At 35.2% G+C, this 22,167-nt stretch overlaps 1 protein-coding gene across 1 annotated transcript; it reads right to left on the bottom strand.

Moving 5' to 3' along the window:
* Window positions 1-13,798: 13,798 nt before the first annotated feature.
* On the bottom strand, window positions 13,799-18,554 carry LOC139996359 (putative fatty acyl-CoA reductase CG5065). The gene is made up of 8 exons (XM_072020695.1): window positions 18,445-18,554; window positions 16,858-17,129; window positions 16,452-16,768; window positions 16,105-16,352; window positions 14,825-15,008; window positions 14,364-14,549; window positions 14,016-14,270; window positions 13,799-13,944 (listed from the first exon to the last, which is right to left on the bottom strand). The coding sequence occupies exons 2-8, from the start codon at window positions 17,101-17,103 to the stop codon at window positions 13,866-13,868; spliced, it is 1,515 nt and encodes a 504-aa protein (XP_071876796.1). The 5' UTR covers window positions 17,104-17,129; window positions 18,445-18,554; the 3' UTR covers window positions 13,799-13,865.
* Window positions 18,555-22,167: the final 3,613 nt, after the last annotated feature.

Below are 22,167 nucleotides of genomic sequence, written 5' to 3'. Positions count from 1 at the left end.
GGCTACAATTTTCGTTAAAACTTCTCAAATTTTATTTCTTTTCATTATTTTAGACAATTTAATGATTATTGTCGGAGGCCTAAAATTATGTGAAGAAATGTAAAAATACGAAGTTATAAGCAAAAACTAAACACTATATATTCAAAGTTAGCGCCTTAATGTAGCATTCTATTAATGTCGATTACGTGTAGTTAGGACCACGGTCATGTAAACAGTTCTTGACACGCATATACCGAAAACATAGAAGAAGTGGTCCGAAAGGTGAGTTGTAATAAAGGAAGATAAGAAGGGGATTCTACGTATGAGTGGCACGCTATGAATGTCACAGACGGAGATATTGGTACTTCATTCGTCTCCGAAAGCCTCGTAAGAACGAGGGCGAAACTGTAAAACCGTTCCATATTCTCCGATTTCGATGATTTGTGAAGCTCAACATTTTAAACAATTTTTTCCTCCATATGTAAACTATGGATGGGCCATGATTTCCGAGAAATTCGCAAAAGCTATCGGTACAATTACAGTGTACTTTCGCTGATAATTGTTCTTCTATGGCAGCGCACGCATCATTGGCTGCCAGCGGCCGAATTTAGCACTCACTCTCTCTTTGTCTTGACGAACGAGGCTGGGACCAGCTTGGGTGAAGCTCCGTACACAATTGCATATGAGATACTCTAGGATATGTCTGTTATGACTCAATCAGAAGCGAATGTCGTCAATGTATTGGGTTTGGGTTTAGACTACTTATTTCAATCCGGTCAGAGCCAGACGATCTGCAGCGCTAGCGTGAAGTAATAACAAACTAATCATAAAAATGATAGGTGAATGAATAATTGTAATGTAATTGTAATTAAATATAATTGTAATAATTATATATAGATATAATTGATAAATAATAATTGTAATAAAATAAATACTAAGTTCTGATAGTATTAGAATTCATCGGTATGAATAAAAGCCATACTATACTTGTGTAGCTAATTGGACCTACGTTTTAGCAAAATTATACAAGTTTATATGGTTCACAAATAATTTTGGACACGCTCGTAGTTTTGCCTTAAAGAATTTCATATCTGTGTTATATCGAAACGAGATCTTTCCTTGCTATGTATATTGCTTTTTTTCCAGATGTGTTGTTATGTCTTTGCGCCCGAAGTTTAAAAACTGCTATATGAGAAGATGTTCACATTATTTGTTTCCTTAAAATATTAACATTCAATTTAATGTATGCAACGTAATGACATATAATATAAATTAGGCAAGTTGTAATTATTTAATAGATTATGCTTATATTATATCTCAGTAGTTGATGTATTTCCACTTATGATATGATTTATATCATACATTATACATGAATGATATATACATTTGCAAAACGCTTGGAATATAATTACATCTGTCCCTTAATTCACGCGGAGTATCCGTTCCACGTGGATTCGTTTTACACGAATGAGAATCACGTAAATAAAGTCTGTCAGCCTTTAAAGAAAAAATATGCACGCATATAATGTCTAGCACAACGTAATGTACTTTCATCTTAATCTCATACGGCACTGACGTTACCGGTTGCGTAAGATAAAATCGCGTTACAAAACTTTCGCGTAAATTGTTACAATTTACTGCGTGAAAAAGTGACTCGCGTAAAAGGAGTGCCCCGTAGAGTGAGGGACCGCTGTATCTTCACAGAAAAAGAAATATCTTCTCTAGTAGCGTGGAATTATGTTTTCCATCATTTGTAATCTTCAACAGCGGACACAGTTTTTTTCTAGTGTATTGGTTCAATTTTTCTCACATTATAAAACAAAACGCCATTTACAATTTCTTTTTTAGATTCACAGTCAGAAAATCACTCTCACTTTGTGTTGACCTATATAGGAAACTTCAACATCATTTTGCAAGAAAATGGTCCAGTTGTAATTGATAGTTCTTGTTGGAAAATTGGTCCCTGTGATAAGTAGAATATGATGTATGCAGACAAATATGACCTTTTGATCTGGAATTTCAAGGCTAAGGTCAAATTTTCGACAACATTTTTATATTAATCTCCAGCACACAGAGGCTATAGAATAATACTATGGTGGTCCAAGCACTTAACTTTTCATTATCCTCTACTTCTTAGCATCCACTAGTAAATCTTTCAGATTACATAAGGCTAGAGTTGTGCAAGAACTTTTTATTTGTCATCAAAATGATAAATCAAGACACTAACATGGTTTAACTTTTCAATACACAAAAAGCATAAATACATTCATGACATGTGCCTACTATTGTATTTTGAATAGTACGTTCCTTTACTGAAGATTGCAAAAAAATGAGCTTGCACAGACGCACACAGATTTCTAGTTTGAGTATTATTTCTGAATTATTACACGTAGTTCGCAACTTTATACGTGCATTGTTGTATTATACAGCGTATTTATTATTTGTAATTTTTTAATTTTAACACAATATAAAATCACATATTAAAACATTAATAGAATTATATGTAATGTTCGAAACTAACAAGCTCGAATATTAATTACGGCATTTATAGCACGATGATAATATCAGTGAAAAATAAAACGGGCTAGGATTTGAAGAAGCCATAAAATGTCTTAGCTTTCCTCACATTTTATACGCGCATATTAACAGACAGTTCCGAAATGGACAGAATAACGACTTCACATTATAATATACGCGGCATTTTAAACGCTGAAGTTAGCGACATAACATATTTCACGTTGCTATTATTCGAAAACGGTGAGGTCGGAGCTGAAATTTCTTTAAATATATCAGTCCTTTAACAAGAAATATTGTACCGTAATTAATCAAAAAGTTACTTTTACTGCGGTTTATTATCTTATATTGATTACATGTTAAAACTTCCAACTTTGAAGACGAATATCTCCATTTCAGAAACGGTAGCCGTTACGAAAATTGAAAAATGGATGAATGATATATTAAATAACATATCGTCAAAATTTGAAAGAAAATGTAAGGATGCCAATCAACGCTACCAATACCTTACACGATAAATTTTGTATAACTTTCTGAATAAAATGTTATTAAGATGTTACTGTAATTTCCCATATGAATGTACTTATTAGAATCGATTCTTCCATCGTGACAAATCGAACTTATTATTATTACATTGTGCAGACACTGATACACACGATATGGGAAAATAACACACAATCATACAGAGTAATAAATACAGCAGTTTAGCAAATGAGAAATATTGACAAGCAACTGATTAAACTCTAACGTCCTTTCCTGCATAAAAATAACCACCCTAAGTCATGGTATATCTTCACCGGTACTTCGTCAAGTTTCGCGTTTGACTTCCTATCGATTATTTCGAAACGAGTAAATTAATGTATAAACTATTTGGAATAATTTCCGCATTCTAATATTTTCAACAAAACAATCAACCTTAAACGTGTAGTTGGAAGAATTTGAAACTTTATATTTCATAAAGAATTATTAATCGTAATGGATATTGTTTTGAAAAGCACCAGTGGCCGATTAACATTTGTAACTGCATGTCGAAAACTATTGCATGGAATTTCCGAGTAGAGTGGATTAATGTTCCTTCTAATCCTTTGCCTCGATAAATAATTAGTAAACAAAAACACATATAAGAAACGTTTGTACAAAGTTCACACTTCGCTGGAAAATCGCACACGTGCCGCGAGTGTGCAGATTGATGCGAATTCTCAACTAGGTGGCGATCAGTCAGCTTGCAACTGATCGATTGATATCGCGAACCTTGAACGCTGTGAACGCTCAAGGTGGAGGTAAATTAAAGATGCAAAGTAATGTTACAAGGTATGACTGTGTGCTGACGACTGTTTGAAGACTTGTTTAAGACTCCCTGAAGAAACCTCGCTTGGTCCTCATATTCTAGCTCTCTGTCTTAGGGTTTTCCTACTCACCACGGTTTTTGTGAGGTGGGAAACTATTCCTTTCAATCTTCTCTGGTGTTGCTGAATGATACCAGCTGTTTACTTTAGAGCGAACGCATCGAATACTTAGTGTTACGTCGGCCGACTCTCTACCTGGACCGGGCCTCGCATCGCGAGCGGGATGGCAACCATATGTCCGCACATCCTTATTGCGTACCCTTAAGAATCTCAAGGACCGACCATAAATCTTAGAAAATTCCAACTAGAGTCATTCAGATCGAACAAAGATCTTTTCTACGAAGGCGTTTTCTAAGATCTCTGGCTTGTGTCCAGAAAACACTTTAAAATTAGTTCATTTTCACACGTGCGATGCTTCCCACCACCAACCTTCTATCGAGGGCGGTAAGGCCCCTCTTAGTCCACCAACAATCGTAATAGCCAATAGAAACAATGTCTATTACCCTCACTTTCCTGGCCAAAAACTGTCATCAACAAATCGGATGATCCCGTGCGCTAGACACACCCTTTCCTAGCTCTCCTCTGACACAGTATCGTCACTCTCAGGGTAGTCCGTTTTCGTCGTCCGAACAATCAACAAGTCTAACACGGTTCTACCCTCAAGGTAGTCCATTTTTCGTCGTCAGAACAGTCAACTAGTCTACCACGGTTCTACCTTTAACTCAATCCGTTTCGTAAAGTCTAACTATCTCATCGAGAGATATCGTCAAGTCGGGTCATACTTCTGTAACGCATTAACTGTACTCATCGTTAATACTACGTCGACCGTTCGCGGAGAGACGCGGTCGCAAGGAAAACGCGTCAGCGAGAGGCGTAAATTCTCGCTACGAATCGTATAATCGACGCCGTGAAATAGTCGTTCCTCTTGTTTCGATTAAGATAACAGAGGTGGTTCAATGAATTTAACACTGTGTTAACAGGTTAATATAGCGTGTATATTCAACAATAAATCGTATAATAATAAAAGTGTCACAAATTATTTAGCGATGAATACAGTTAATGCGTTACAGAAATTCGACCCGATTTTACGATATCCCTCAATGAATTTGTTAGACTAAGCGACTTTATTTTCAGAGCTCTCGATGTATGCAGTTAGACTTTTCAAAACGGACTGATTGCCCTTAGACCAATTCTTTGTCTTTCGGGAACACAACCCCCACTGCGCTCGGGTCACGCCACCGCTCGTGCCGCTGATCACGTAGGCCGATTTCTTTGTGAGAAGAAAATAACGCACCGAAATCGACGTTTCTAGAACTCGTTGCTTGGCGACAATTAGGCGCTCGTCGTGACATTGTATATTTTTCGTCAGACGGATAAGAGGATCTGTCTGCGACGCTGGAGGACCGCGAGCGACGGTCAGAAATACGATCCATACCAAGCCTCGTGGCGTAACAAGTGCATAAAACGATACCTTAACTAATCCTTCGAGTATAAGTTTAAATAACTTTTTTGTTGCTTTTTTCGTGTTTCTTCGTTTACTATTTCATGTATATATATTTTGAATATTATAATGTACAATGAACAGTAATTTGGGAATCATTTGTTCTTTATGTAAAACAACGTACAGCCACATTCAGTAGCAGCTCAAGTATACTTAATGCACGTGTAATTTTCCTCTGGACATTGCTATTTTCATTTTTTCACATTTTTGTGAATACTTCGTACACTCGTGGTACGTATGCGATTTTTCAACGTGTGTAAACTTTGTAAAAACACTGTCTAGATGGGCTTTCGTTTAATAATTACTTATCGAGACAAAGGATTAGAGGAGACACTAATCCTCTCTATTCGAAAATATCATAAAGCGGTTTACGATATCCTGTTACGGATCTTAATGAGTAATCATAATCGATGATTTTCCTTAGTAAACTTTACGTAGTGTGGTTTACGTCCCCGAACATCATAGTTTGTAGTACAAGATAAACTGCTACCCATGTATCTTTCGATTTGATGATCACCGTGTACCCCGCTGCTTGAGCTGACCTACTTTCGTTCGTGTAAGGACATTTACTCCTGCACAGTGATATTTCGGCCGATTTTTAATTGTCAATAATTCAAAAATAAAACCGAAAACACAATTTTTTTATTCTTGATTTTCGTCCTATTTTAGCTTCAAGAATCAGCCCTTAAGTTGTTTTCCATTGAACACCCTGTATATACTATAAACAAAAGATGGACGGGCAACAAATACCAGCGTGTATGCTGTAGCGGATACACAATTGTATATAATTATATACATTATACATTGGTAGAATTCATTGGATTGTTATCGATAATTTTTTCCGAATATCTCAGAAACTATAGCCTTCCAACAGTTACATGTACAGAAAAAGGTTGTTTAGAGTCATATTCCGGTAATGTGTTCAAAAGCCATCGAAATGAGAGAGGATGTAGTTGTTCTACAGTTACACGTTATTCGTTTCAGGTAAAGGTGAACGAATCTCTCGAAATGTTACTTCACGGATTTGAAAATATTTTTAATCATTTTGTCACGACGTATGTATACATAACAAGAAAAATAATTTAAGAGAACAGTGCGATGACAGTGAGCCTGAATAAAATAACATGTTGTTGACGTTAGTGCTAGTGTGTATATGCAATTAGGTTTGTGATTATTAAATAGCAATGGGACTATGCTTCATTTTCAGACCACCGCACCGTAAGGTGGCCGATCATGCGCAAGTAGGAACTAACTTCCAGCGAATGCATTCGCATATTAATATGATTCGTGATTATGTTGACGCCTTTTCCTGTTATTTTTTTCTGTTTTCGTGCTCTGCCCGCGCATTCAATGCTGCGCTCGATCAGATTTGTCATTCATAAAATTTATTAAATAATTGAGAAACATTGCAACACACCCCGTAATATTGAATACATATGTATATTGTACAGGGCGTGCGGAGAGTAAGTGTAAAGAGAATCTATCGTATCGTAATTTTACACTTTCGGATTGGTGAAGATTTGGAAAAAACAATTTGTTCAAAAACGATCTTGACCATGAAATTTGAGGTTCAACTTCTTTATTGCTATGTACTCTACTCAATCAGCTGTCGACTGCGGAAGCATGAACACGTATGTGTCTAGTGCCTAGTGCAGTTCATAATACAAGTTTTTTTTTTTATTGACTATTTGTTTAAATTTTTACAATTTGTCCAGAAGGACATTTGGTAAAATATTATAGCTTAAAGAATAAAAATATAGCATGTGGATGGTTACCCCCAGCGGGGTTCCATCTTCCAGGTTGTTTATTGTATTTCTATTGCGAGGTCTGCGGGATGCGTCTTCTTCAGTCTTCTTTCTATTATGGTTTTATTTGTTTCAGCAACCAGCTGGTTTGGGTGTGCTGCAAGTCTTTCTTTATACTTTTTTGCGTATCTAGCGATTTCCTCTTTGACTGTTGGAATTTTTAGATCTTTTCGTAGGTCTTCATTTCTGACGTACCATGGAGCGTTAACTATTGTCCTTAAAATTTTTGCTTGCTCTATTTCTATTTTGCTTATGTGACTCATTGCTGCCGTCCCCCATAATGGGACTCCGTATGTCCAGATTGGTTTGATTATTGTTTTGTATATATTTAGTTTATTCATTATGCTTAATTTAGATTTTCTATTGATTAACCAGTACATCTGCTTCCTTTTTGCTCTTATTCTGTTTATTATTGATTTTATATGGTGCTTCCATGTAAGGTATGTGTCTAAATGTATTCCTAGATATTTGACTTGCTTTGTTTGTGCTATGTGGGCGCCGTTCAGTTGGATATCTGGTGTTTTTCCTTTTCTAAGTGTAAATGTTATGTGATTGCACTTGCTAGTGTTCGCTTTTATTTGTTTGTTATGCAGCCATTTTTCTATTTTTGTAATGTGTTCTTGTAGTAGTGCGGCGGCCGTTTCTGGATTTGTATGCCTCACTAGTATGGCCGTATCGTCCGCAAACGTCAGTGTTTTACTGTTGACAGTTGTTGGTATGTCTGCCGTGTATAGTGTGTATAATATTGGTCCTAAGACGCTTCCTTGCGGAACTCCTGCCTTGATATCCTTAATTTCAGAGTATGCATCATTTATTTTTACTACAAAGATTCTGTTGTTTAACTAAGATTTGAGTAGTTTGTAGATTTGTTCTGGAAATTGCTTTTTGATTGTTTGAAGAAGTTTTTCATGGCTAACTTTGTCGAATGCTTTTTCGATATCCATAAAGAGTGCTGTGCAGTATTGTTTTGTTTCAAGCGACTGTAAGATTTCATTGACGAGTCTATGCATTTGTTCTATTGTGGAGTGTTTATTTCTGAATCCAAATTGATGGTTCGGTTTATTAGTTTTTCTTTTTCTATTGTTGGTTTTAAGCGGTTATATATTATTTACTCTAATAACTTGGAATACACAGGTAGTAATGATATCGGCCTGTAGGATGCAGTTAGATGTGGGATTTTGTCTGGTTTGGGTAACATTACTATCTGTGCTATTTTCCATAGTGTAGGAAAGTACTGCATTCTTAGAATTGCGTTAAATATTATCGTTGTTAGTCTTATTGCCTTTGGGGGAAGGTTTTTTAAGATTTTCCCATTGATCAAGTCAAATCCTGGTGCTTTACTTGTCTTTGTTGCCTCAATTAAGTTTGTAACTTCTTGCACTGTTGTGCTGAGTATGGTGCAGCGTTTATCAGTTGTGTTGCTAGCATTTTCCACTTCTTCATTTGTTTGCCATCCAGGGATGCTGTTATTAATTTCATACGGCGAAAATATATTTTGTAGGTGCTTTGAGAATTCTTCTGCCTGCTCTTCGTTGGTTCTGGCCCATGTGTTGTCCATTTTTCTGATTGCTGAGATTGTTTGTATTGTTTTCTTAATTGTGTTAGTGACTTTCCATAGGGAGTAGTTGGTATTCTCATGCGCGGATAGTGATTCGATGAATTTTGAGAATTCGTTATTATGATGTTCCCTTATTTTATTCTTTAGTTCCTTTGAAAGTTTATTTAGATTTTTCTTGTTTTCTCGTGTTCTCTGTTTTTGCCATTTTGCTTTCGCTTTTCTTTTTTCCCTGATTTTGTCTAGGATGTTCTGCGGAATAATTTTTGATTGCCTGCTATGTGTTTCATATGTGGTGGTTGCCTACGCTGCTTCCTGTATTATTTCTGTCAAAGTTGCTACTGCCTGCTCAATGTGTTCAGGTGTTTTCAACGGGATATTGCAGTTGATTTTGTTTTCGATTAGCTCTTTGAAAGTTTGCCAATTGGTGGTTTTATTGCAAATCGACTCTGGCTTGTTATAAAGTAGTGGTTTGCTTGTATATTCTATTATAATTGGTGTATGGTCGGAGTTAAGCTCGAGGCTGGTTGTTATTTTTAATTTGCTTACATTTAGCCCTTTTGTTACTGCAAAATCCAACAGGTCAGGTATTTTATTGGGGTCTGTCGGCCAGTACGTTGGTTTTCCTGTAGATAGTACGTTGAGGTTGCTGCTTCTAATGTATTTTTCTTATGTTCTACCTCTCGGCGTGTTAATTCTCGAACCCCATAATGTGTGCTTTGCATTAAAGTCTCCTGCCGCTATATATTTGTCGCCTAAGGATTGGAAGTACTCTTCCCATTTTTTTAGTGTCATTTTGTGTCTCGGAGGTACATATACTGCTGACATCTGGAAGTAATTGTCATTGGTTTGTATTGTGACAGTGGTTGCTTGTAGGTGTTCTTGACTTGTTTGACTATGTAAGTGATGCTAGATGTCATTTTTTATTATTACTGCAGTTCCTCCATGTGCTTTACCTGAGGGATGTTTGGTATCGTATATGGTGTAGTACGGTATTTTCATGTAGTTTTTTGGGGTGAAATGTGTTTCTGAGACAAGTAGTATATCAATATTATTTTTATACAAAAATATTTTAGTTTCGTGGGCTCGCTGTTGCAAGCCATTAGAGTTCCAGACTGCTATTTTCAAAATGTCCATCTCTATTTTTTACTTAGCAAGTTAGTGAGTAGTTGTAACATGATTGTTGTTTGTTGTGCTTGTTGTCTTAGTATTGTGTTTAGATCACTTACCATTTTTCCTAACATTTCCATACCTTTAATGGATTGTTTGAGCATTTCTTTGATGTCTGTAACGTCTTCGATGTTATTGTTTTCATTCTGATTGTTTGCAAGCGTTGGTTTGCTAATGTTTTTAGTTACTTGTGCGTAGCTTCGGTTACCTTGGGGATCTATGTTTCTGTTTATAGCGTTTAGTTCGTATTGTGCTTTCAATGTTGTTTCATTATCCGTTATACTTTGTTGTGGTTGATGGTTATTGTGTGATCTGTTGCGAAGTGGAGGAAACAGTTTACGTTGTATTTGTTTCCTTATTTCTCATCCTTTGTAGCTGGCTGGGTGGTTTCCGTTACAATTATAGCATTTAACTTCTTCTATTTTTCCTGTGTATGGGCAGTGTATTGTTAGGTGATTTTTTGCACATTTAACACATGCCGGGCTTCTGTTGCAATAATTTTTTGTGTGTCCGTATTGTTGACATCGCATGCATTGTGGTATATCTTTTTTGTAGCGTGGTGGTTCCACTGTTACAATTGTATTTAGTATTTTTTTGATTTCATAAATTTCCTTGTTATTGGTTCTGGGTTCAAGTTCTATTAAGAATAATGGCAATGTTTGCTTCGTATCGTATCTTGTCATATTGTTTATTGCTCTTGTTTCATGGCCAATTTTTCCTAATTCTTCACTTAATTTTTTTGTGTTAGTTTTTGAATGTAAACCTCTTATAACTATTTTATAGCTCCTTTCTGTTTTGAGTTGGTACGTGTGGTATATAGCATTTTTTTCCTTTAGTTCATTTATCACTTTCCTATAAACTTCTGGGGTGTTTGTTTGAATTTTTACTTGTTCTAATTTTGTTTGTTTTATTGTGTAGTTATCCTTCCCGACTATATTGTTTAGTAGATCAATAAGCGGGTCTATTATTTGGGCCTCAACAAATATTGGTGGTGGTTTTGATATGTAAGGTGATTTAGTCGTGGTTTTGCTTGTCGGGTCATTGTCTATTTCTTCCGTTAAGGAGTTGAAGGAGTTTCTTAAAGGTAATTCTTGCAGCCATCGCTGCTTTTCTGTATCTGGGTTTCCTGCAACATTTGTGCCTGGAATTATTTTACGTTTTTTGCTAGTCTTTGCTAGCTTCCAGTTTTCGTCCTGGTAACTTATTTTGTTGTCGTGTCTGCACTCCTCCTGTCTGCACTGCTCTTCCATTTCTTCTGTTTCCATATCGTTTTGGTTGTTACTATTTTGCTGTTGTTGCTTTAAGCCTGGTAAATCTAACGACCCGTTTATATAACATTTTTCTTCTTTGGTTGCAATCTTAATTGTTGGTATCTGCTGCTGCATTGTTTGTCACTATCACTATTCGTAAGACTTCTCTGAATCACTTGACTGGAGCACACGTTTGCTTACACACGTCTGTTCACCTCGGTTGCCCGAGCGATACTGAAGAAACGAGAATATACGCAAAGACTTAAAAATACTAACGGGCAAAGAAGAAATCGGCAGGTACGCAGAAAAATACAAGGGAAGAACGGCAACACATCCAAACCAGCTGGCTGCTGAAGCGAGCAAAACTCTCATAGATAGAAGACTAGAAAGAAAACAGCCCACTGATAGTCAAAATAGTCAAACGTGAAGATGGTATCCCGCTGGGGGTAGCCATCCACATGTTATTTAGCAATTAAGTTAGAGAAATTTACCGAATGTCCAGTTGGACAAATTGTAAAGTACAAATTAAGCAATAATAAAAAAAATCTTACTTAATAGGTCCTGCACTATAATAGATTCTCCTTATATTTATTTAGAATTATTAATATTAATGATTGAAATTCTATTATGCCAATAAGAATTTTTGAATTTTTGAAATGTTTTTTTTTATCTGTCTTTTAAAAGAATTTAAGCCTTGCTACGGGCTGCATGCAATCTTGCAAAATATACTGGATCCTGATGAAAATGATCTATGAAGGAATGCTTCTGCGTTACAAAGAAGCTTTCAAACTGTTTTACTTCTTTAATTTTGGATGTTACATACTGTAAGATGACTTGATATTATTATTCACTTTGTGATTGATTAGCCTTACTTATATTATCGTTCCTTTCAGCCAAATAGAAGTGCGTGCCTACGCTGGGAGGATACGTTCAAGTAAGAGCACCGTGAAGATTTTAGTCGGTTCAGATTCGGCACTATGCCCAGGGAATACGAAGTGACTATGAAAATTTCCTTCATATTTAACAAAATGGTTGTGATAGGGTTTCTGTACGATCATGATTATATTAGGTAGGATAAGTCAATAAAAACTATTGTCTAAAATATTTCGTTTTCTATTGATTGTATCTAAAACCTTTGAAATAAATTATGTTTCATTTGGATGATTTCTTTCTGTCTTATATTTTTGAAATAACAGGGTGACAAGGATTTTTCAACATATCTTTATTTTAATGTTACGTTCTAGCAGATAAAATACGATTTCAACCATCTGAAATGGTGTGTCCTTAAAAGTCACTGTGTAAGCTGACTGTTGCGAATTCTCAACTAATTGGCGATCACTTAGGTTGCAACTGATCGGTTGATATCGCGAACCGTGAACGTTATTAACGCATAAGGCGGAGCTAGATTGAAGATGCAGAGTAATGTTGTGTTTAATTGATTTATTTGCACTGTTTAGTATAACACGAAGAGAATTACTAGCACGTTAAGATGTTGACCGATTGAGGATTGAAAAATTGGTCTCTTTCTTCTCAACTAGCCGATTTCCACACCATCAGGAATTTTTTTTTATAATTTAATTTGTACTTTACAATTTGTCCAGGTGGACATTCGGTAAATTTTTCTAGCTTAATTGCTAACTAATATGTGAATGGTACAGCACTAATGTTCAATAATTTGATTAAGGGATCTATTATTTGGTCATCTATGTAGATCAGTGGTGGTTTAACGATATGAGTTGTGACCTTTTCTTTTGGGCCCGTATCTATTTCTTCTATTAGTGAACCGAATGAGTTTTGAAGTGGGATTTCTTGTAGCCATTGTTGCTTTTCTGTATGCCAAGTTTTCATGGCGCTTGGGCCTGGTATTATTTTACGCTTTTTGTGCGCTGTCACTGTCTTCCAGTGTTCATCTTGATATAATATAGTTCGTCTTCGTAGCTTAAACTTTTCTTCTTGGTTTTGAATCGTTTTCATTTCTTTTGTATCTTTACTTATGTAATATATTTCTGCTTTCTTAGTTGGTGTGATTGGTGGTATTTGATGTTGTATTTTGTAGTTTTACCATTTGCTAGTGGTTGTTGTGTTTTCGCTCACCTAAATTGACTGCTTGTCGCACTTTTATTCAAGCACAGTTTCTCACGTCTGTCTAGCTCGGCCGCTCAGGCAGGAACCAAATGATCCTTCAGAACTATCTTATTTTAAATGATATTAATTTTCTATCATCATTGTTTATTTCTCAGAGGACTATTTAATGATAAATTATTGTTGTTATCGTATAATTATCGCTTAACTTTTGTTTGGTAGAAGATAAACGAAGATTTTATCATTACAGAAAAAAATATTCATTTTCAGTGAACAAATTTAATATACAAGTTATTAGTAGTGAATGTTACTATTTTTCTCTATATAACTCTTTTGATGTTTAGCATTACATAAAGACATGTCGTAGAATTTTTATGTAGATATGATCTCTAAATACACACTTGAAGATGATGTATGAATGTTTGCAAATGTTATTATACTACAAACATCAAGGAGTAAAGAAATCATCATGTATGAATTGTTTATGAATCAAAGACCATGTGCAAATAAATACATACATACTTATTAAACAATATCATAAATGAATTTATTTAGAAGTGGGATGAGTGAAAAGACAAAATGAAACGAATAATAAGCCCCTTTATCTTAAAATTGTATTTATATCGACTTTGGTTCAAAGATAAAAAAGTAACGTTCAAATAGTTAGTACACAAAACATAATATTATCCATGACAAAATTATTATACCGGATATTTTGGTGATCTGATGTATCCAGTACAACCTGAAATAACCGAAAATATATGAATTTATATTATTTCCTATTTTTTTATACGAAGATACTTTTATATGCACCTTGATAACCGTAGTCGGGCTGTTGACTTAAAGTCCTGTTTCAGAATAAATTTCCTAATTCCCATCAAGTAAATTCCAATATACTTATCCCAATCCATATCCTCTAAATCTAGTTTGACTATATCGCTATCGTTCAACATTTTTACTTTCCTCGCTAAGACAGAACAGTTATCCCTTTGGAAAGTCCATTCGTGCGTCGTAACAAATGCTACCGATGTGAATATCTTAATGCCATTTTTGAGAAGTTTCATCATTCTGAAATATCATTTTTAATTATCATTATAGATGAAATCAGAGATTATCCCCGAAAGATTGTTCTCGTTGTTAGAGGATTAGTAGAATACTCACATTGGTTTACTACCTCGGAGTCTTAAAAAGATATCTATGAGGAACGCAAGGAGAGCATAGGGAATTACACTCAGAACGTTGAAAATATACTTATTAGCTACCATTGGACAACCCGGGTACCATAGCGTATCATTCAGTGGCATTTCCCTGCTATATTTCAACACGAGCTGATGCAACTGACCCCACCTTGTCAATTGGAACGTTTATATTATTACAATCATAGCAATTATACTTAAAGCACAGTTTACTGTCATCCGAGTATCTCGGGAAATATTATGGAATTTAGATAAAATATTATGTTATATCACTACTTTTCTAAATTGAAGTATTGAGAGCAAAAGCGAACTTTTATTTATTTATTTTATTTGCGAATTGATCACATTACATAAATAAACTGAGTTTCTTGGAATACTGTAACAATTGAATTACATGAGTGGAAAAAGATTCGTAATAAATTTTACCTAACAGGGTTAGCGTTACTCGTGCAGTTGTAAACTTTAACTTCGTGCTCAGCATGTAGCGTGACATGCCATGCAGTACATATTATCGTATCGACTACGAAATCGAGGGGCACTAAATCCAATCTTGCATCTTTCCTACCCCGTATTACTGTTGCACATCCTCTACAGACTAGCAGAAGGATACCTGGTAACATTAAATTGGTTTAGAAATTATTTGTGATTTTCGATTTGCAGAAATGTAGCACTAAATAATTTAATTGTCAGCAACAACAAATTTGAACTATAATAATGATGATCTAGTGGAAAGCCTCACATTTAGCCTCTTGTTACGACCGTTCGCGGAGAGACGCGGTCGCGAGGAAAACGCGTCAGCGAGAGGCGTAAATTCTCGCTACGATTCGGTTAATCGACGCCGCGAATTAGTCGAACATGGAAAAAATCGTTTCGATTAGGATAACAGGGGTGGTTAAACTGAAATCAACGCTGTGTTAACAGGTTAATATGACATATATTCAACAATAGATTTTACAGTATTCTGAGCGTCACAAGTATTTGACGATGAGTACAGTTAATGCGTTACAGAAGTATGACCCGACTTGACGATATCTCCCGATGAGATAGTTACACTTTACGAAACGGATTGAGTTAAAGGTAGAACCGTGGTAGACTAGTTGACTGTTCTGGCGACGAAAATGAACTACCCTGAGGGTAGAACCGTGTTAGACTTGTTGATTGTTCGGACGACGAAAACGGACTACCCTGAGAGTGACGATACTGTGTCAGAGGAGAGCTAGGTAAGGGTGTGTCTAGCGCACGGGATCATCCGATTTGTTGATGACAGTTTTTGGCCAGGAAAGTGAGGGTAATAGACATTGTTTCTATTGGCTATTACGATTGTTGGTGGACTAAGAGGGGCCTTACCGCCCTCGATAGAAGGTTGGTGGTGGGAAGCATCGCACGTGTGAAAATGAACTAATTTTAAAGTGTTTTCTGGACACAAGCCAGAGATCTTAGAAAACGCCTTCGTAGAAAAGATCTTTGTTCGATCTGAATGACTCTAGTTGGAATTTTCTAAGATTTATGGTCGGTCCTTGAGATTCTTAAGGGTACGCAATAAGGATGTGCAGACATATGGTTGCCATCCCGCTCGCGATGCGAGGCCCGGTCCAGGTAGAGAGTCGGCCGACGTAACACCTCTCACAAACTAACCGATTAACTTCATTTTTGTGAAATGTAAGGAGTATTGAACAATTACTATTAGAAAGGATCTATGAAAATACCTGTTAATGCAGAAACATTCTGTATCCAACCAGGACATGGTTCTTCCAAAGAGGCGCCAATTATGCTTGGCCGCACTATCGCAACTGGCAGATCTTTGCACTTGTTTGCTACAATCTGCTCTGCTAAATTCTTACTGAATGTGTAAGTGTTTGGATAAGTTTTTAAAATTATTTTTTCCATTTCGTTGATGGTCGTTTTGTTGAATTTATCACACACGTCGATCACCTCCGAAGGACTCAAGCTCGTGCTGCAAAGTCAATAATAAGTGAACATATTCTTCACGATATAATTATAAATGTAATATTTCTAAACCACGAAACAGCGTCCGCATATAACTTATCCTTACGTATAAACTTTTTCCTCGATCTCATGTAGATTCGCATTACTGTAAGCTGTGCTCACGTGCACGAAGCTAATTGGATGCCTTAGTTCGTTCCAAAGTTCTATGACACGAGCAATACTTTTCGTATTCTCATTAACAGCCACATGTAACGGCTCGTTGAATCTCACAGTGGCCGCGACGTGAAACACTATGTTTACTTTCTCTAACAACAGATTTCTAACTTCTCGCGAAAGTCCTAAATTGGGCATACTCACATCACCTTTAACAGGATAGACTCTGCTGAAAAGTGAGGGGTTCTTTGCTTTAATGCCATCATAAATCTGAAAACGAAAATTCCAGAAATGGAAGTTAATCAATTTGGCTCCTGACAGGCCTAAACATTGAAAGAAACAAGAATATATTTACGAACGGGATCATCCATGATCTTCTTAAATCGTTGTTCTATCGTTTCGTTCGTTTTTGGACGAATTAGAATATAAATGGCAGCGATGCGTGGACATACGCGCATCAGTTTTACCAGAAGACCTATTCCCACGAAACCAGTTGCTCCAGTCACAAGAATCCCTCTACCGGCGTAGAATTCCTCGAGAGAGTTCGTTTTATTCAATCCTTTATTGGTCCCATTTTCGTTCGTTTTTTTCTTGATTGTATCCATGATTTAGGGTCGTCTCACTTTCAGTTCTAATATTTGCCATAGATTCCAGACAAACAGTATTTAGAAAAAGTAAAAGAATTGTGTGACTTAACAGCCCAGAGGATATGGAATCCATAGATATTTAAAGGGGCTGTCAGTCACTCTTAATCTGTATTTGAATAAATGAAGTTTCATATGAAAGTGATTGTTCCCACATTCGAACAATCTTGTTCCTCTGTTAGTTGTGATACCGAAGACTTTCCTGTATTTCAGATTATCTGGTTGAAATTTGATTGCCACAGGAATTTGATGAATGTGATAATATAAATGAGAACAGCGATCAATGAAATCGACCAGAGTATAACTCGTTTACATGTTATATGTCATATATTATATCTATATTTTTATTATAATTTTCATGTATCCTGTAATTTTATTATGTACGTATGTATGTATTTTTTATTATATATTATATGTGTCATTCTATATATAAGTTGTTTTGAATATATGTGTAATATGTTTTTATATTATCATGTCTATGTCTGTTACGTTACTTTATGTTCTACGTCATTTAGTTTTATAATTTGTTTTCTGCCTGATCTTTACAATACCCAGCCTTTTACAACACAAGTTGTTGTGATATAGAGATTTGATACATTTATATATAGTATACAAGTGAAGAAATTTATTAGAATCAACTACCCACAATTATTCGAAGAGACATTTTGAGACGGCATTTAAATAATTAACAAATATAATTCGAAGGAATGTTACAAATATAACAAGAGAAATATATTTTATCGGGATGTAGAGTGTTTTGCTGAAATTTAATACAATAATTGCGTAAATACATACTCCCTCTACTACCATTTCATCGTTTGTTTTGTATGTAATCCATATTACGTATATATACTTCAATTTGTTTACTAAAAACAAGCTATCTTACCATTTAAAATGTAAAACGCATAAAATATCTCGCATGGTTAATGTTGTCACTGCGGAGCGTATTTCAATTTTTATAAACGCGAGAGTCGAAGCAAACCCTAATAATACGTGATAAAAAAACCGATCCTCAACTCAATTTTTGCCAAAAAATAACGGGTCTCTCGTGCAAGTGTGTTACGAAGGCGAATGTTCCGATTACACTCTACTGACTGGTTGTAAATTATTGCAAAATCAAAATAGAGAGCCATTTTATTGCGTAAAATGTAAAGTACAAAATACTTGACTATTCAAAAACTTCATTTAAACTGTAGTAATTAATGACCCGATGATATTTCTGATACATATGATATTGATCATAATGAAAGACATGAATGAAAAACACAATTAAATATAGAATAACAAGGAATCGCCTGTTACCTGATGTTATTTCCACTGCGTATTTTTTACCAAACATCGAACAAAAATGCGACTTCACGATAGTAAACACTGACACGTCTGTCACAGTACTGTAACGATATTCGATGCGATACTCCTCTAGATACTCATACTTATAATAACATCACCCTACTACTCAAATTAGATAATGTCATGCATGAATGATTCTATTAACGTTTTTCATTTCCAAACCAAGGAAGAAATAGCCTTGAATGGTCTTTAAACATAAGATATAGACTGCAGCTGACTCTTTATCATTGATTGCTTCTACAATTGCATTTTCATGACATTTTCATTGCACATCACATTTTATAGCTTAAGAAGAAGTTGAAAATAATTGAATTGCAAATTTCATCTCATATAACGAACGATCTTTTTTGCTGAGGTAAAGAACACCAACACACAATTGGCGAAGAAAATATTCATACAGTTTTTACCTATAACAAAAATTAGAATTATGATTGTAGCGGCACATGAGTTAGAGGATAATTCAAATAATGTTGTTGTTTTGCCCCAGAGTATCAAGATCGTTAGGATACACGTAATGTAAGAATAAATAAACTCCGAGCAAAACAATGTCGCCGCTACGTGCAACCGTCGAACAAAGACGAATTTGAATTTTCCGATTCTCCCCCCAACAGTATAAACAAGCGGACGCGATTGCAAGGAAATGAGTTACAGTCAGTTGTCGATCAGTTATAAACCACTTATCAACGAATTATCAGCGATCTAATTAACGAGTCATTAGCGATGCTATTTTATTACTTATACACTGTCTTAGCGAATCGGTTAGTACGAATTACCTGCATACTGATTTATCATTTTAAATATATTCGACGGTTTCAACAACGAGCAGTCTCGTCTATTAAACCTCACCGACCAACCATCCTCTACACATAAACCTCTACATGATAGAACATCGTATAGTAAGAGATTTTTAGCAAATGAAAAATATATACATATTCTTACAAATCTGCAAACTAATTTTCAAAAAAAGAAAGAGAAAAAGATTCGATATCAGTTCCTGTTGTGAAAATATTAATATCTAGCTAATGGTAAAAAAGATATGTGTAACATATATTCGTGCAATTAGTGCTTCGTAGTATAAGATTTATTTGAAACACAATTTCATCCTGATGTAAGAAAATCCAAAGCTTAATACCACTAATACATTAGCGTGGATTTTGTATCATGTTTGGAAACACTTAGGAACAGCCCTGCTACATGAGCATTATTGAAAATTTATAAATAAATTAAATACAAATATAAATAGAGGTATCGATTCAGCATATTTCATCATGAAATCTTTTAAAGAAGGCCTTCTTAGAAAAATGGAAAAATATTTTAAGTATAGTACTCATCAATTTGATCAGTTCAATGCCACGATGTTTGCAAGACGTAAAGGAATCAAAAGAAAACTTTACTAGCAGGAATAGGTCGTGGTTGGGCAGACTCCGATTTTAATAAAACTTGAGACGTAAACGTAAAATTAGCAAATATAATGCACATGTATTGATGGTAGCACATAATTCCATTCTGGATTAAATCTTTCAAATTATTGCATGTGGTTTTGCGCGAGTTGAATTCCTGGCATTTATTGTTAAGGAGGTACTGCATTGCTCATATAGTCCAAAAGCATAATTACAGCTTAGGTAGCATCCAATGGCAAAAATTTTACCGTGTTGCATACATATTTGGAGTGCATGAACGCGACAAATTTTATAAAATTGTAAGTTTTGTCTTCTATTCGCCGATGATTGATTGAACGACATATTTTATATAAACACATTGGCAAATATGCATGATCGAAGGCGACGATTAATCTGTTCTACTTTAGGAATGTGTAACGGATTTGATACGAATTCAAATGTCGTAATAATAATTTCTCGACACAAAGTAGTTCTCTTTGTCGTTGAAAATCGTTCTGTTGTTCAACCTTTTCTGCATGTAAATCTTCTGTTATACCTGTATTCTGATATACCTACAATTTTCTGCTGCTTCGTCGATAGTAGGTTACTTCTCTTAGTAAAAGTAAATGCAAATGTGCGCACAAAGGTAAACACAAGCATATAAATATAAACATATTGCGAATAAAGTCAATTTAAGTAGTATTAAAATTTTGACATTTTTTATCCACAGAAGTTTTTGAACAAATTATTTTTTTCAAATCTTCAGTATATCGATCCGAATGATTCTCTTTACACTTACTCTCGTACGTGCTAATCTATTTCGCAATATTTTAATAAATTTTATGAACGATAAATCTGAGCGACTTAAGGGGTAAAAAAACATCGGCCAGTTAAAAGTTAAAATCGGCCGAAATGTCACTGTGCGTAAGCAAATCTAATTACACGAACGAAAGTAGATTGGCTCAAACAGCGGGCTAGACAGTGACCATTAAATCGAACGATAGATGGGCAGCAGCTTATCCCGTACAAGTCGTAATGAAGAAGACTATGACGTTCGGAGACATAAACTATCCTACACGACGTTCCCTATGAAAAATCATCGATTATGCTTACTCATTAAAATCCATAACAGCATAACGTAAATCGCTTTATGGTATTTTCGAATAGAGGGGATTAGTGTCTACTCTAATCCTTTACATTAATAAATAATTAATAAACAAAAGCAAATATAAGCAATATTTGCGCAAATTCTACTTACCGTGGGAAAAATTTGCGTACCGCGAATGTGCAGACTGTTTAGAGAAAAATCGTAATGAAAATGTTCAGAGAAAAGACTACACGTGCATTAAGTATCCTTGAACTGCTACTGAGTGTGGCCGTACGTTGTTTTGCATAAATCAGAAACGATTTTCATACAAACTACTGATCACTAAATATTACAATATCCACACACATGCATATGAAATAAGAAATCAGGAAACACGAAAAAAACTGCAAAAATATTATTTAATCTTATACTCGAAGAATTCATTAAGATATCGTTTTATAGAGTAACGCGTAATAATAAATGTTAATGTATAGCTAAATGAAAAATTATATGTATCGCACTGAATAGTTCTTTTAAAATTTTCGCTTTTGTTTCCGAAATGATACTATCCTTGGAAGGCAGTTTTAACCATTTTTAAACACATCTGCTGAGCAGCCTATTCGTTTTTTCAATAGACATAACCGAAGAAACACCTCAGATAACGTGTCTATTCCTGACCAGTTTCGAAAGGATCATACTCAAAGAAGTAAATGCGTTGGCGAAGGATATTGTAAATTTTTTTTCTGGAAGAAATCTCCACTACTACCTTGTTATGTAACATGTTTTAGTGACTTTAGAAATTCGGGCCTCTTGAATTGAAAAATGAAGCCAAACATGTCACAGTTTTTATTTCTGATTGTCGTCTTATTTTGGTCTCAAATATGTGCCCTTACAAGCAGTAGATAAGCAGACGCACTATTCAGATACAAAGTTGCTATGGGCATGCATATACAGGCAAGACTCAATGTTGTAGTAGCAGCAATTATTTAACTAAATATCTCGGAAACTAAGAGCGAGCGGCGATTATATGTATCGGAAAATCTTTCTCGGAATGTTGAATTTTACAACAAATTTAGATATCATCAAAATCGGCAGTACAGCCTTGCTTATGAATATTTACAGAATATTGTTGTATCTTATAAAGCTGCAAATTTTTCTAATTTGTTTGCGTAAGCAACACCATACGTCATTCTTCATTTTAAAATTCAT

This window comes from Bombus fervidus, chromosome 18, assembly GCF_041682495.2.
Source record: "Bombus fervidus isolate BK054 chromosome 18, iyBomFerv1, whole genome shotgun sequence".
NCBI lineage: Eukaryota > Metazoa > Arthropoda > Insecta > Hymenoptera > Apidae > Bombus > Bombus fervidus.
Note: the sequence above shows the minus strand (reverse complement) of the source record. Positions and strands in the feature narration are given on the sequence as shown.

Excerpts from the sequence above, each read along its gene's own strand:
- LOC139996359 (XM_072020695.1), bottom strand. The coding sequence starts at position 17,103 with ATGGATACAATCAAGAAAAAAACGAACGAAAATGGGACCAATAAAGGA. Across the intron at positions 14,271-14,363 it reads CTCCGAGGTAGTAAACCAAT|AATGATGAAACTTCTCAAAA; the intron begins GTGAGTATTCTA and ends ATGATATTTCAG. Across the intron at positions 13,945-14,015 it reads GCCCGACTACGGTTATCAAG|GTTGTACTGGATACATCAGA; the intron begins GTGCATATAAAA and ends CGGTTATTTCAG.